Source organism: Mobula birostris, chromosome 2 (assembly GCF_030028105.1).
Source record: "Mobula birostris isolate sMobBir1 chromosome 2, sMobBir1.hap1, whole genome shotgun sequence".
Lineage (NCBI taxonomy): Eukaryota > Metazoa > Chordata > Chondrichthyes > Myliobatiformes > Myliobatidae > Mobula > Mobula birostris.
In genome coordinates, this window is record NC_092371.1 from 211,788,694 (window position 1) to 211,804,670 (window position 15,977).

At 40.6% G+C, this 15,977-nt stretch overlaps 1 protein-coding gene across 3 annotated transcripts in view; it reads left to right on the forward strand.

Annotated features, from left to right (window-relative positions):
- LOC140194040 (exostosin-1-like) overlaps positions 1-15,977 on the forward strand; it is a 517,224-nt gene that overhangs the window by 435,041 nt on the left and 66,206 nt on the right. For all 3 annotated transcript variants that reach the window (XM_072251404.1, XM_072251403.1, XM_072251405.1), the window contains one exon: positions 3,003-3,163. In XM_072251404.1, coding sequence (XP_072107505.1) covers positions 3,003-3,163 — 161 coding nt within the window. The remainder of the gene's footprint in view (positions 1-3,002; positions 3,164-15,977) is intronic.

Genomic DNA, 15,977 nt, shown 5'->3' on the forward strand with positions numbered 1-15,977 from the left:
CAGTTTAAATGCTGATGGCAGATCCACCAAGCAAGCAAAAAAAGAATACTTTGAAGTAGATCTTACTTGATAAAGTTGCATCTTTTGCATTTAGGCCATTGTAATACTGTGCCAGATGTGCAGATGGTGGGCCACGCTGAATTTTACAGTTGTGTTTATTCATCCTTATTTACTAGGCTCCTGGCACGTAAAGGAAAACTTGTCCAGATGGTTTTGCTGCAATAATCTTCGCCACAGAATGTATAATGTATCAAAACAGTAAATCTTAAAAATTGGTGACAGCGGAATACTGCTGTGCTGACTGTTGCAAACTAAAAGAACTGGTGGGGGTTGTTGAAGGTAGTAGAGCCGTTATTTAAGTGCTTCTCCACAGAGAGATGTAAAAAGGAACTCAAGGGTAAATTTCTGGCTTTGGCATAGAGCTTCATAATTTAAAATCCACATCAAGAATTTAGGCAAATGCCCTTCAGATTTTTCAACTGTTATTTCAAATGTCCTTTTAGCATTCTATGGTGAGGGGAACTGGGCTGAAATAGTGGGTAAATGGTAACTGAATTCTCTGGATGGATTAAGCACTGTTTTCATGCTTTGGTCTGTCCTATGTTTTTATGTGTCCAATTACTGGAATTAACCAGAATCTACACAAATCTGACCCAGATTCAAATCCCATCACAGCAATTGTGGAATTTAAGTTAAATGAATTAAATGAATATTTTTTAAAAATCTCGCAATTTTGACCAGAAAACTGTTGAGTAGTTGCTAAAAACAGTCTGGACTATATATGATTCCAGAATCCTTCAATGAGGATAACTCTGAAATGGCCAAACCATTAGGGATGACCAAGTAATGCTAGACTTGCCAGTGCTGGAGTGAGACAAAGTCCTCAATGTAGAGAGGCCAGTGGCTGCACATGTTACGTACTTAAGGTAGCCTGGAGATCATACTAGGTGATCAAGCACAATAGGGCATATTTTTCTCGGCATTTCAGTGATATTTGAAATATTAGAAACATAGAAAGCCTACAGCATAATACAGGCCCATCAGCCCACAGATCTGTGCCGAACATGTTCGGACTATAGAAATTACCTAGGGATACCCATAGCCTCTATTTTTCTAATTTTCTTGTTTATATTAACTTCCTTGTTTCCATAAAATGGTCAAATATTTCTTCAAGAAAGATGGAGTACTTTTTTGCTTAAATTGTGATCAACTCATTGAATAGGCAATCACAATTTATTTTTATTTTTATTTTCAGTGTTTTGTTTCTCAGTCAACATGTATCTCAGCAAAATATACTCAATTCCAAAGCGATCACAGTACATAAGACAGAAACTGGTATTGATAGTATATTTTAAAAAATCATTCACTGTATTTCTGTACCTAAATGTATCACTGGCAAGTATTTGAACAACACAATTCTTTTTTGTAGTTCGCTATTTAATCAGCTTCTTCTATTTCATATTGCACATATTGTTCTCTGCACTCGATGTCTACATGAAGAGAAGACCAAATATTTGGATTTCTTTTTTCACATTTCATAAAATCATAGAGTGTTCCAGGGGAAATCATGCAGCCTATCGTGTCCATAAAAAATAATTAATAATCTTTCCATGCAGCTCTGAAAAATCTTTTAAAACACTTCAGTGTATATCCATTTTTTTATATAAGTTGCAGTGGGTTTTATCTCTTACCATTCTTTCAGATCATATCATAAAACTCATTACAGAAATTCTTCTGCATCTGTCAAATTTCTTTTGGCAATTGTCTAAATTTTTTGTATTCTGGAGTAACTGGTTTCATGAATAAAAGGTCAATACTTTGGTTATTATTAACTGAGTATTGACCTATTAATGAAACCAGTTAATTCTTATTTATTCTATTAGTAGTCCTTATTATTTTGAATGTTTCTGTTAAACATTCTCATAATCATTTCTGTTCAAGAAAATAATCCCAGTTTCTCCATTCATTCCTCAAAGTCCTTTGAAGCTGGTAACGTCCGGAGCTCTTCCCCCTTCCTTTCCAGTCCTGCTGAAGAGTCTTGGCCCACAACATAGACTGTTTATTCATTTCCATAGATGCTGCCTGACCTTCTGAGTTCCTCCAGTATTTTGATTGTGGATTCCCAGTATCTGCAGAATCTCTTGCGTTAACACCCCAATAAACTCCTTTGAGCCTTCATCAAGCCTTGACAATTTAAAAAAATTTAACATAACTTATCTAATTTTAGATATAATTATCTTTCTGCCAAATCTAATTTAATGTAGTAAATTAATTTTGTCCCTTTAAATTGGTAAATTGGTTTATTATTGTCCCATGTACCAAGGTATAATGAAAAACTTTTTTTTATGTTATCCATACAGAGCATTTAATTACATTAGTACATTAAGGTATTACAAGGGAAAAGCAACAACACATATGTAGAATTAAGTATTTCAATTACAGAGAAAATGTAGCGCAGGCAGACAGTAAGGTGCAAAGGTCATGATGAGGTCAAGTGTGGGGTCAAGCTGTCCATTTTATCTAATGAGGGGGACTGTTCAATAGTTATAGAATGACAGAATAGAAACTGTCTTTGAGCCTGGTGGAATGTACTTTCAGGCTTTTGCACCTTCTGCTCAGTGGGAGGAGGAAGATGAGAGTGCCGTTATGTTGTTTGCCTTAAAGAGGCAGAGTGTATAGAAAGAGTCTGTGGAGGGGAGCCTGGTTTCCATTATTGCTGAGCTGTGTCCACAACTCTGCAGATTCTTGCAGACTTGGGCAGAGGCATTGTCATACCAGTTGTCATAACTACGTGGTTTGTAGTTAGGAGATTTGAGCTGTTTCGAAAGCAGAAGCTTCTTAGACAGCTCAAACAGAAGCTTCTTAGACAGCTTCCTAGAAGCTAATATGCCATCTGAATATTTCCTCAACCTTTATTTTATGGAGAAAGATCTACTATTTTGACTTTTTTTTATTCTCAGAATCTCAAAACCAGATTGTTGACCTTATTATTTTGTTCTCAGGTTGATTTTGCCTTCATAGTATGGCATAGTTTCCCAGACCGGATAGTTGGTTACCCAGCCCGAAGTCATTACTGGGACAACAGTAAGGGACGATGGGGGTATACCTCCAAGTGGACTAATGAATATTCCATGGTTCTGACTGGCGCAGCATTTTATCACAGGCAAGTTCACAATCACTTTGTTGCCTCGTATTCTGCTTTTGTATTTATTTACATTTAATTTTGAGAAAACTACATTAAAACTACAGACTGTATACTAGAAAAGCAACACTTCCTCAAGTTTGCATTTCATTAAGTATATATCTCATATTTCAAAGTTGTTTCAGATATTTTATACTACCTTTAAATAACTTAATATTTAACTTTTAACCCACTCCATTATCTTGAAATTTTATTTTTGAAATTCATAGGTTATTAAACAATATAAAAACTTGAAGAATTTACCTCAAATTTCCTATGAATTTATACTGAGCAGCCTTTTGATACTATAACGTACTTTAATTTCTAGGCTTTAGTTATTTATCACTTGTACAAGTATTGATACATTTGCATTGTATTTTAAAATAGTTAACAATCTACAGTAAAATGTTGGGACAAGGGCTGATTTTAGGAAAGCAATACACTTTGCTATTGAGCAAAGTGCTCCACAAAATTTGCAAAATTCAGCAAGATTTCAGAGTTTCTCAAATAATTTCCAGGCTACAACTAACCTATAGCTGTATTTTAATGTTCAGCTGTTTGGACCTAAATGGAATATTTGGACATTTCAGCCTAACTCCCAAAATTACCTTCAGGACTGAAGCTAAAAAACAATTCAACATGAAGCAACATACACAAAAATCTGGAGGGGCTCGTGTCCTTATACCTCAACCCCATTCTATGCCCTTGGTTCAGTCCCTTCCCACCTACAGCATTTCTCATGCTCTCGATCTCCACCATAGATGCCCAGTCCCTATACACCTACCCTCATCAAGGAAGCCTTAAAGCTCTCCGCTTCTTTCTCAATAGAAGAACCAACCAGTTCCCCTCCACCACCCTCCTCCATCTGGCAGAACTGGCCCTCACTCTCAACAATTTCTCCTTCAGCTCCTCCCACTTTTTCTGGACTCGTAGGGTAACCATGGGCATCCACATAACCCAGCTATGCCTGCCTTTTCATTGGCTACGTAGAATAATCCATCCCCGGTAATGATCTCCAACTCTTCCTTTGCTACATTGACGACTGAAGTGGTGCTGCTTCATGCACCCATGCTGAGCTCATCAATTTCATCAACCTTTTCCTCCAACTTCCACCCTGAAATTCACTTGGCCCATTTCTGACACCTCTCTTCCCCTTTCTTGTTCTCTCTATCTCCATCTCTGGAGACAGGCTGTCTACTGACATCTTTTATAAACCTACTGCTTCCCACAACTGTCCTGACTATACCTCTTCCCACCCTGTCTCATGTAAAAATACCATTCCCTTTGCTCAGTTCCTTTGTCTCTGCTGCACTGTGCCCAGGATGAAGTTTCCCTTTCCAGACCATCAGAGATGTCCTTCTTTCTCAAAGAAAGGGGTTTTCCCTCCTCCACCATTGACGCTGCCCTCATCTGCATCCCCTCTATTTCCTGGACTTGAGGCTTGCGCTATCTTACAACTGCCTTAACAGTGCTAGAGTTACTCTCGTCCTCACCTACCACTCTATGAACCTCTGCATCCAACACATCATTTTCAGCAACTTCCACCACCTCTAAAGGGATCCTAACACTAAATACCTCCCCCCCCCCGCTTTTTCCACAGGGATCACCCTCTCCGCAATTCCCTTGTTCATTCATCCCTCCCCACTAATCTCCCTCCAGGCACTTATCCCTGCAGGCAGCCCAAGTGCTACACCTGTCCATTCACGTCTGCTCTCACCTCCATTCAGGACCCCAAACAGTCCTTCCAGGTGAGGCAACATTTCACCTGTGAACCTGTTGGGGTCATCTATTGTATCCAGTGCTTCTGATGCAGAGTCCTCAACATGGGTGGGTTCCGTCATAATTTGGGGGACTGCTTTGTCGAGTACCTCCCCTCCATCCTCCCAAAGTGGAACTTCCTGGTAGCCCATCATTTTAATTCCAATTGCCATTCCCGTTCTGACATGTCACTCCACGGCCTCCTCTTCTGCTACGATGAGGCCACACTCAGGGCGGGGGAGCAACATCTTATATTCCGTCTGGGTAGCCTCCAACCTGATTGTATGAATATCGATTTCTCCCTTTGGTTAAAAAAAACTTTCCCTCTCCTCTATTCTTCTATTCTCCTCTGTGGCCTCTTACCTCTTTGCACCTACCTAACACCTCCCCTGGTGCCTTGCTCCTTCTCTTTCTTCTATGGTCCTCTCTCCTCTCCTATCAGACTCCTTCATCTCGAGCTCGTTAGTTGTCTTTATCACCTTCTATCTATCCTTCTTCCCCTCACCCCACCTTTTATTCTGGTTTCTTCCCCTTCCTTTCCAGTGCTGAAGAAGGGTCTCAGCCCAAAAAATCAACTATTTGTTCATTTCCATGGATGCTGCCTGACCTGCTGAGTTCAAATCAAGTTTAATTATATTCAAACCATACATAGATATAGCTGAATGAGACAGCGTTCCAATGGGGACATTCAAAATAACAAGCAAACATTCAAAAATAGAAAAAGTATTTTACTCTGTACTGCTAATTTTTGGGCAGTGACTTGAGAATTCTGTAACCCAAATAGTTGTAACACAAAGTTTGTACAGCCTTACTATTTCCTCCTTGGCCTTGCTCTAAACCAGAAGGAAGCTTTATGGAAATAAAGAAAATTAAACAGCTCTTACACAAGATAGAGCAAGTTGCTTCACAGCCAATGAAACATAGTTCCTCAGATACGACATTGAGACATTATGATCCACAATTCCAAATCACCATGTTTGGTGGTGTGGGTTGAAAGATAAATGTATTTAGGACAATATACTATATGTATTGGTTAGAACTCAGAGTGCAGTGGGATCTTTGCCATCTGCATTCATGTATATGTGTTAAGCTGTGTGATACTCTTCCACTGCACTCACAAACCAGAAGTGTGACAATGGTAAAACCAATTGTTGCTGGCATTATATCTTAAAGGTAAACCAATGGACCAGAACATTTTGCTGTCATTTTTAACATCCCTACTCGCACCAAGCTTGATTCTATTACTCATTATGGACCAATAACTAAAACTGATTGTTAAATATATGTTTTGACATAAACAACAAAATAAGTCTCTTGATGATCAAAACTGATCTGATAAGTTTAATTTTGGATTAGCATTGGTATTTTTGCCAGGTGAATTAATGAAGAGTTCAAATGCATCTTTCTGTTATATGTTGATGAAATGGTATGTTTTAGAATTGTTTTACCTACTCTAAATGCTTGGGAAGAGGAGAAATCACTTACAAGCTTCATGATGATTCCTTGCTTGTCTCATTGGTTAGAATTTAAGCAAAAACAAGGTGTGTGTCATATGGAGCTGTTGGGGAACATCACAAGAAGTATCGAGTTGATTACATCAGCTTTTACATAGAACAGAGCAGTCATTCCTGTGGTCAATTGTCGTTCTCCTCGTCTCCAGTCAAGATTAATCAATTGTTTTATGTTTTCTTAAAAATTAATAAAATAGAGTATGATTTCAAGTTTCTTTGCAATTTAATTTTAAATACAGTATGAAAGTAAAAGCAACACACGCAAAATGCTGGAGGAACTCAGCAGGTCAGGCAGCACCTAAGCAATCAGTGTTTCAGGCCGAGACCCTTCTACAGGACTGGAAAGGAAGATGCCAGAAAGAAAACGTGGGGGGGTGTGGTGGAAGGAGGATAGTTAGAAGGTGATAGGTGAAACCAGGTGGGTTGGAAAGATGAAGGGTTGGAGAGGAAGGAATTTGTTAGGAGAGGAGAGTGGACCATAGGAGAAAGGAAAGGAGGAGGGGACCCAAGGGTAGGTGACAGACAGGTGAGAAGAGGTAAGAGGCCAGTGTGAGAATAGAAGAAAAGGAGAGGGAAGGGGGAATGTTTCTTACCAGAGGGAGAAATCAATATTCATGCCATCAGGTTGGAGGTTACCCAACCGGGATATAAGGTGTTGCTCCTTCTCCCTGAGGGTGGCCTCATCTTAGCACAAGAGGCCATGGACCAACATGTCAGAATGGAAATGGAAATTGGAATTAAAATGTTTGTTAACCGGAAAGTTCCACTTTTGTCGGATGGAGTGGAGGTGCTCGATGAAGCAGTCCCCCAATTTAAGACAAGTCTCACCAAATTAGAGGAGGCCGAATAAGGAGCACTGGACAAAATTGGCAACCCCAGCAGGTTCGCAAGTGAAGTGTTGCCTCACCTGGAAGGACTGTCTGGGGCCCTGAATGGAGGTGAGGGAGGAGGTGAATGGGCAGGTGAAGTACTTCAGCCACTTGCAGGGAGAAGTGTCAGAAGAGAGTTTAGTAGAGAAGGATGAATGGAAAGAGCAATCCCTGCAGAAAGTAGGGAGGGGAGGAAGGTAAAAGTATGTTTGGTGGTAGGATCCCTTTGGAGATGTGCAGATGTTGTGGAGAATGATGTTTTTGATATGGAAGGTCATAAGGTGGTAGGTAAGGACAAGAGGAACTCTATCACTGTTAAAGGTAGCAGGAAGACGGGATGAGTGCGGATCTTCCGGAAATGGAGGAGATTCGGGTGAGAACAGCATCAATGGCGGAGGAAGAAAAAACCCTGTTCTTGCAGCAGGGATGAAGGAACTGAGAACAGGGAATAGCATTGTTACGGGAGACAAGTTGGGAGAAGGTACAGTTAAGGTCATCGTGGGAATCGGTAGGTTTATAAAAGATGTCAGTCGACAGTTTGTCTCCGGAGATGGAGGAAGGGAGATTGAGAAAAGTGAGAAAGGTGTCCCAAATGGACCAAGTGAATTTTAAGGGCAGGGTGGAAGCTAGAGGCAAGGTTGATGAAATGACAAACTCAGCATTGGTGCATGAAGCAGCACCAATGCTGTTGTCACTGTAGCAGAGGGAAAGTTGGGGACCATTACCAGGGAAGGCTGAGAACGTAGACTGTTCCACATAGACGACAAAGAGGCAGGCATAGCTGGGGCTCATGTGGATGCCCGTGGCTCCCTGTCAAGTCTGGAGAAAGTGGGAGGAGCCAAAGGAAAAATTGTTGAGGATGAGTATCAGTTCTGCCAAATGGAAAGGTCTGGTAGTGGAGGAGAACTGTTTGGTTCTTATATTGAGAAAGAAGCAGAGAGCTTTAAGGCCTTCATGATGGGGGATAGAAGTGTATAGGGACTGGACATCCATGGTGAAAATGAAGCAGTCAGCGCCAGTGAATTGAAAGTAATTCTCCTAACAGTTACAAAAATGATGACGTATAAATGATATATTTCAAAGGATTGACACAAATTGAATTATTCAATGCAGTCGTCTCCTTTACTTCAAATTATGACATTTTTGTACAGTTACTAAACACATTTAATTGTGTAATAATAATTTGATTTACAGTCTTTATCTTGACATCATTAGATTTTGGATTGGATATAAAAGGTTAATTGTTATAAGACTAAGTGATCAGCACTTCATATTTTTCCACTGTTACATTAGTAATAAGAATGCTTGTGAAGTGCACATATACATGTCTGCTGCAAGTACCTTCTTGAGTTCAATGGTTCTATTCTGCAGACGTGACTGAGTACCTCTCTTTTATGGAAGCTAATTCAGTCTAAATCTACTTGCATAGTTGTGTTAATCAGGATTTAACAAAAGGCAATCTTTGCAGTCTTTCTTGAATATACTGCGTTAATCTCTCCAAGAGCTGGTCATGAAGAAACTGCAAGGCTGCATTATTGTTAAGCTGACTCATTTCAACTGGTACAACATGTAATAGTACAAAATGTGGAAAGAAAAGACAGCTACTATATACATACAATAATAGGTGATTTTACCTGACTTAAACTAGGTAGATTATTACCATTTCCTATCATTTCTAATACCTCACCTTGGTGCAAACTATCTTTGTGTGCACTGTGACTACCTTCACAGTTACCCTACTTTTCCCTTGTTGCATAGTGTGAAAAATTGAAACCATTTAGAATGCAATAGAATGGAACATATTTGACCTGGAATAGCGGCTTGACTTATTTCCTTTATATCAAGTGTTATGGAGATGACAGAGGCAAACACATTAGTGCATTAGGATAGCACAACATTAAACAATAGTAAAATGCCGAATAAGGTGTCACAGTTACAGAGGAAATACGGTGCAGATAGGCAATAAGGTACAAGGTCACAATTAGGTGGATTATGAAGTCAAAAGTACATTTTGTATTACTAGGAAACCATTCAATAGTCTTGTAACAGTGGGATAGAAGCTGTCCTTGGGCCTGGTGGACAGGATGCTGTGGTCATTAATAATTTGATTCATAGAAGATACGGTTTCATGGTGGTAATTGGATGGGTGGATGTGGGAAGTTTAATTTTGGAGACCAGAACTGGTTGTCAAACAGGGAACCAGGTAGCACTATTAAAGGGGTAAGATTAGTGATTAAGTGTTAAAGTTGGATGTTGATAATATACAGGAGATAGCAAAAGCCAATAATTTGGTGAGTGGAAGGAGCTAAGATTTCTGAAGTATTCCAGAGCTAGGAGGAAGAAAACACATTAGTAAAGTAGCTGTAGCTGTAGAAGGAAATATAGAAGGGAAATATCTCCAGGCAGATCCACTATCTTGGCAAAACAGAACATGCTGGTAATACACAACAGTTCAGGTAACAAATGTAGAAAGAGATGCAGGGATAACAATTGAAATTGAAACTTCCTGATCATAATTAAGATGCTTTCAGAACTTTTCTATTTTTGTTTCATATTTTTAGTGTCTACAGTTTTATTCTGATTTTCAAAGGAGGTGAATTGTTGTGCAAGGATGTAATTTATTACAAATTTGCAGAGAATTTCAAAGGCATTGGAACAAGGGTCCCAGGGTGCCTGGACAAAATGGGATCTGCCTAAGCGCAAGATTTCATGGGCAGAGTTATGGAGACTGGAGCCCTTCCGTATTTCCTTCCTCTTGCGATCTGTGTATGACACCCTTCCTTCACCATTACATCTGTACACATGGGGGATGAGAGAGGACCCGAACTGTAAGCTCTGTGGTCAAAAGGGACACTGGCTCATGTACTGTCTGGGTGTAAAACAGTTCTAACTCAAGGACGGCATAGGTGGCGCCATGATAAGGTGCTTCTGGCTCTTGCTGACGCACTAGAGCGAGAGAGATGCAAGAAGAGGACGGCTGGCTCAGATTTGAGGAAGGCCATCACCTTCATCAAAGAGGGAGCCAGGCCTTTCGTAACCAAACAACCAAAGCCCAATCTGCTGCTAACGGCCAGGTCCTGGGAGATGAGGGTCGATGTGGGAAGGAGGTTGCAGTTCCCGGATGTGGTGCACACAACCCTACGCCCGGACGTTGTACTGTGGTCAACGGAAGACAAGAAAATAATTCTGGTTGAGTTGACTGTGCCGTGGGAGGAGGGATGGGAAGAGGCCCCTGAGAGAAAGGCCTTGAAGTACCAGCCCTTAGTGCAGGAGTGTAAAGACAAAGGATGGCAGGCATGGTTGTTCCCTGTGGAGATCGGCTGCAGAGGTTTCCCAGCCAAATCACCATGGCGGTTGTTGTCAGATCTGGGCCTGGACAAAAGGAGCAAAAAACAAGCAGCTCGTAGGATGGGGGAAGAGGCAGAATGAGCCTCTTGTTGGATTTGGAGTAGGCGAGAGGAGGGGAGCTGGAAGCCAGGAGCAGACGGGCGGTGATTTGGCCACCACTGCCGGCCCACCAACTAGAGAGTGTCGTGGTTAAGGGTCGAAACACTCGGTGAAGATTGGGAACCACCTGATGACATCTGCTCCTGGCTGAAGTCTACGGTTACCTTATAAGGTAACTGGAGAATGCACCCTAACAGATGTATGTAACAAGATTTTAGTTTTGTTGTGTATTAATCATATGCACCTATCTAATGTTGTCAATGGTCATCAAAAGGGAAGTTTATTTTGATTTCTACCAAATGTATTACTTTGATTTATTTTGGGTATCACTTACTTCATTCAGTTGGAGAGGGCTATCATGAAATTTCCTCCCCACCCCTTCCACTCCTCAAAGACAGGTTGATACCAACAAGGTACATTTTTGGCCTATTCCACCCCTTTTGAGAATGTCATAGTTATTGGCCTTAAACCACTGATGTGATGTAGTTCCTATAATCACACTAGTGACTGAATTGCAGGATTTTGTGTTCCAGGGCACTTGAGTTTTAATCCATCTCTTGCAATAATCAACCTGAAACAGCCTAATTTTACATTGTATACCCACTGTGCACGATGCAACGACAGTAACACTGAGGAGGATTCACAACTGCATAAAAAGATAGACCTTCCATGTTTGTTGGTACTCTGATTCCTTCCAACATTGTTTTTCTGGTTTCTTTAATTTAAAAGTTTGTATTGTTTACATCTTGTTTTAGTATGCCTTCCTTCCCTGAGCATTTCATGAGGTTGCACTTGAAAGAGACTTGTATGATGTTCAACCGTTGCCAAGATCTTACCTTAATATTACCTCATTATTATATATCCCTACTCAGACAGAATTACAGGATAGAAGCCACTCAGCCCATCAAGCCTGTACTGCTCTATGCAAAGGAAAAATACGCACTAATTACCTACTTGCTTCACTGTAACCTTACACACTGGCGGCCATAGTCAGGAAGAACAGTGAGCAATGTTTCTCATTTACGTAGATTAAACACACAGGTTAACACTGCACAGGTCTGAGTTCTTTTGTAGTTCTCCTAAGATATTACATGTGGGCATGTGGCCGAGTGGTTAAGGCATTGGACTAGCGGCCTGAAGGTCATGAGTTCGAGCCCCAGCCGAGGCAACGTGTTGTGTCCTTGAGCAAGGCACTTAATCACACATTGCTCTGCAACGACACTGGTGCCAGGCTGTATGGGTCCTAATGTCTTCCCTTGGACAACATTGGTGTCGTGGAGAGGGGAGACTTGCAGCATGGGCAATTGCTGCTCTTCCATACAACCTCGCCCAGGTGCAGGATGCCTTTACTAAGATATTACATCAACTACATTTCCACCATCATTTTTCTCTGTAGTTCCATTAAAACTCTATTAAATTAATTAGGCAACGTTTCCCTTTAACAAGCCTGTGCTGACTTTCTCTCGTCAATTCGCACTTGTCCAAATGACTACTCACTCTGTCCCTAATTATGTTTTCTAGAACTTTCCCCATCAGTGAGCTTCGACTAGAGATAATAGGAGTTGCAAGGAAATGAGATTGTGGTGATAACCTGCATAGACTCAATGGAAATTGGTTTATTATTCTTACATGTACCAAGAGAGATACAGTGAGAATTTTTTATTTGCATGTACAGATGTTTTCAAAACACAAGTACATTGAGGTAGTACAACAGGGAAAGCAGTAACAGAATCCAGAATAAAGTACTACAGTTGCAGAGAAAGTGCACTACAGATAAACAATAAGGTGCAAAGGCCATGCTGAGGTAGATTGTGAGTCAAGAATTTATCTTTATCACACAAGAGCCTTTTCAATGGTCATAACAGAGGGCTAGAAGCTGTCCCTCTGTTATTAGATTAGATTAGATTCAACTTCATTGTCATTGTGCCAAGTACAGATATAAAGCCAATGAAATGCATTTAGCTTCTGACCAGAAATGCAAAGAATATTGTTATTTAGAAAATAACCCTAGTGGTGCACATTTTCAAGATTTCTGATGAGAAGCGGGTAGAGAGAACAGCTGGGGTGGTTGGGGTATTTAAGTATGTTAGCTGCTTTTTTGAGACATCTAGCGTGCATGGAGGGGAGGATGTTTATTTGTGGTGGACTGAAGTGTGTCCACGACTCATAGCAATTTCCTTCAGTAATAGGTTGCTTTCAGTGGTGCCTCTATAAAAACTGGTGAAGGTTAATGGAGACACGCCAAGTTTCCTCGGTCTTCTGATGAAGTAGAGCCGCTAATATGCAATAGCCTAGTGATCTCCTACAATGTCATTAGACGAATTCAACAAAATGGTTTTAGACCAACTTCACCTCTTCCTTTCTGTATACCCTGTAAGAATTTCAGATTCCTTTTATATTTTTTGTCAGTTTTCTGTCTTTGTCTCACTTATTTCCTTTATAACTTTCTGAGCTTTCTGCAATCTGTTTTTTTTATCCATAAGGTTTTCTTGGCAAATGACTAGAGTGGGTTGCCATTTCCTTCTCCAGTGGTTACCAACTCAAATCAGGTTAAATACTCTTTGTTAAATACTCTTTCTTCCTGCACTCTTTTACTATCCATCATGTTAACCATCTAGGGGCCTCAGGTTTCAACTTATTTATTGTTCTTCCTTATTGCATTTGACTAAACCATCTCTACCTTAGAGTTCAGTTATAGTTTTTTTTCTATTAAGTTCTGATTCTTCTTTATCAGATTTGTTCTCATCTCACTGAAAGTGGCCCATCGCTAACTGACAACTGTTCACTTGGAGTGGACAATTCTAAATCTTCTGTGATTATGACTGTGTTTCTTTGATGTTTACCCACTGATTCATGACCTTCAGTAAATAAGTATACCACTTTGGAAACTGTTGTGGAGGACAAACTACAAGGGGAGAACTGCTGTGACTGGGTTTCTGGCACTGTGGCTCAGAAGGGAAGGGGGCAGAAGAAGACTGCAGTAATGATAGAGGACTCCATAGTTAAAGGAGTATATACAAGATTCTGTGGACACAACAGAGACAGCCAGATGGTAGGTTTCCTCCCGGTACCAGGGTCAGGGATGTCACAGATTGGGTGTACAGTACTTTAAAGTGGGAGGGAGGGCAGCCAGAAGTCTTGGTGCGTATTGGCACCAATGACACAGGCAGAAAAAGGGAGGCGGTCCTGAAGAATTTAAGGAGCTAAGTAGAAAGCTGAAAAGCAGAGCCTTCAGGGTAGTAATCTCTGGATTTCTGCCTGTGCCACACATCAGTGAGGGTTAGAATAGGATGATTTAATAATTTGACAGATTTGGCGGAGGAACTGGTGCAGGGGGCAGGGTTTCAGATTTCTGGGTCAGTGGGATCTCTTCTGGGGAAGGTACGACCTGTACAAAAGAGACGGGTTACACCTGAACCCAAGAGGGGACCAATATCCTTGTGGGCAGGTTTGCTGGAACTGTAGGGGAGGGTTTAAACTAATTTGGGAGGGGGAATAGGAAATTGAATGATAGGGCTGAAGACAGTGCAGTTGTATACAAGCAGAGGCAGCGTGTAGTAAGATTGTCAAAAAGGACAGGCAAATGGTAGGGCAAAATTGCAGTTTGAGGATTGAGTTACAGTGTAACGGGGGGAACAAAAGTGAATACGGTCACTGAAAGTGTTATATTTGAATGCATTCAGCATGCAAAATACGGTAGAAGATCTTGTTAGAGATTGGCAGGTGTGGTGTTGTGAGGTAGGCAAATGCAATGTTAGCATTCATTTTGAGAGGACTAGAATATTAAAACAAGGATGTAATGCTGAGGCTTGATAGGGTACTAGTAAGGCAACACTTGGAGTGTTGTGAGGAGTTTTGGGCCCCTTACCTAAGAAAGGATGTGCTAACATTGGAACCTCAAAGGAGATTCACAAAAATGATTCCGGGATTGAAAGTTTTATTATATGAGGAGCATTTGATGGTTCTGGGCCTGTACTTGCTAGAATTTAGAAAAATGAGGGGGGATCTCATTGAAACCCATTAATTGTTAAAAGGCCGAGACAGAGTGAATGTGAGGAGGATGTTTCCTATAGTGGGAAGTCTGGGACCAGAGGGCATAACCTCAGAACAGAGGGATGTCCATTTAGAATGGAGATGAAGAGAAATTTCTTTTGCCAGAGGGTGGTGAATCTGTGGAATTCATTGCCACAGGCGGCTGTGGAGGCCAGGTCATTGACTGTATGAGGTTGATTCTTCATCAGTCAGGGCGTGAAAGGTTATGAGGAGAAGGCAGGAAAACACGGTTGAGAGGGAATTAGATCAGCCATGATCAAACAGCAGAGTGAAATTGATGGGCTGAATGGCCTAATTCTGCACCAATGCCTTATAGTCTTATGGTCTTAAAACCAAATTCAGTGATGCTGCCTTTTTCATTGATTCAGGAATGTTCTGATCGAGAAAGTTCCTCTGAGCACACTCTAGCACACCCCAATCTTACTGCCCCTTTATTTACTACTTCATTGCTATTCCTGTCTATAATTGGATAGTTGGAATTCATAATGAGCACAACACTGTTGCTGTTGCACATCAGTACATTTTACCTACAACTTTGCTATCTTGTTTCCTTCCTATCAGCTGGTAACCAACAGAGTAGCTAGGTTCTCTCTATTGCACCTCTATTGTTTCCTAATTCTGAACAAGTAGGTACAATTCTTTGTCTCCTTCTCCAGCACTGCAATAGTCTCATTAATCAATCCTGCTTTTGCTATTACTTTCTTCCTTTAAAATCTTTCCTGAACATCCTTTATCCTGAAATAAGTGGAACCATTCCTACCCCTCTTCAACCAAGTCTCCGCTATTGCCAGCATTTTTCCTAATCTCATGCCGATAAGGTATTCATGTTCTTTTAACCTCATTCTTCCTAGCTCATTTATTTAATAACTTTAAATTCCTTTGAATGACTTTGACTAATGTTGTACTTGACAGCTACACACACATTTGTGACAAACACATTTTACAAGCAGCTTTCACTATATTATTTATGAACAATGAAACACTGAATTGCATGTTTTCTATGCTAAGCCAATTTTCAGTTCAATTAGTTAATTGTTTTTCATTCCAAGAATCTTACTTTATTTTAGGCATTATGTATGATACTTTAGCAAATGACAACTGAAACCAATAAATGTATAGTATAACCAACAATCCTCACTCTCAGTTTGATATCCCCCG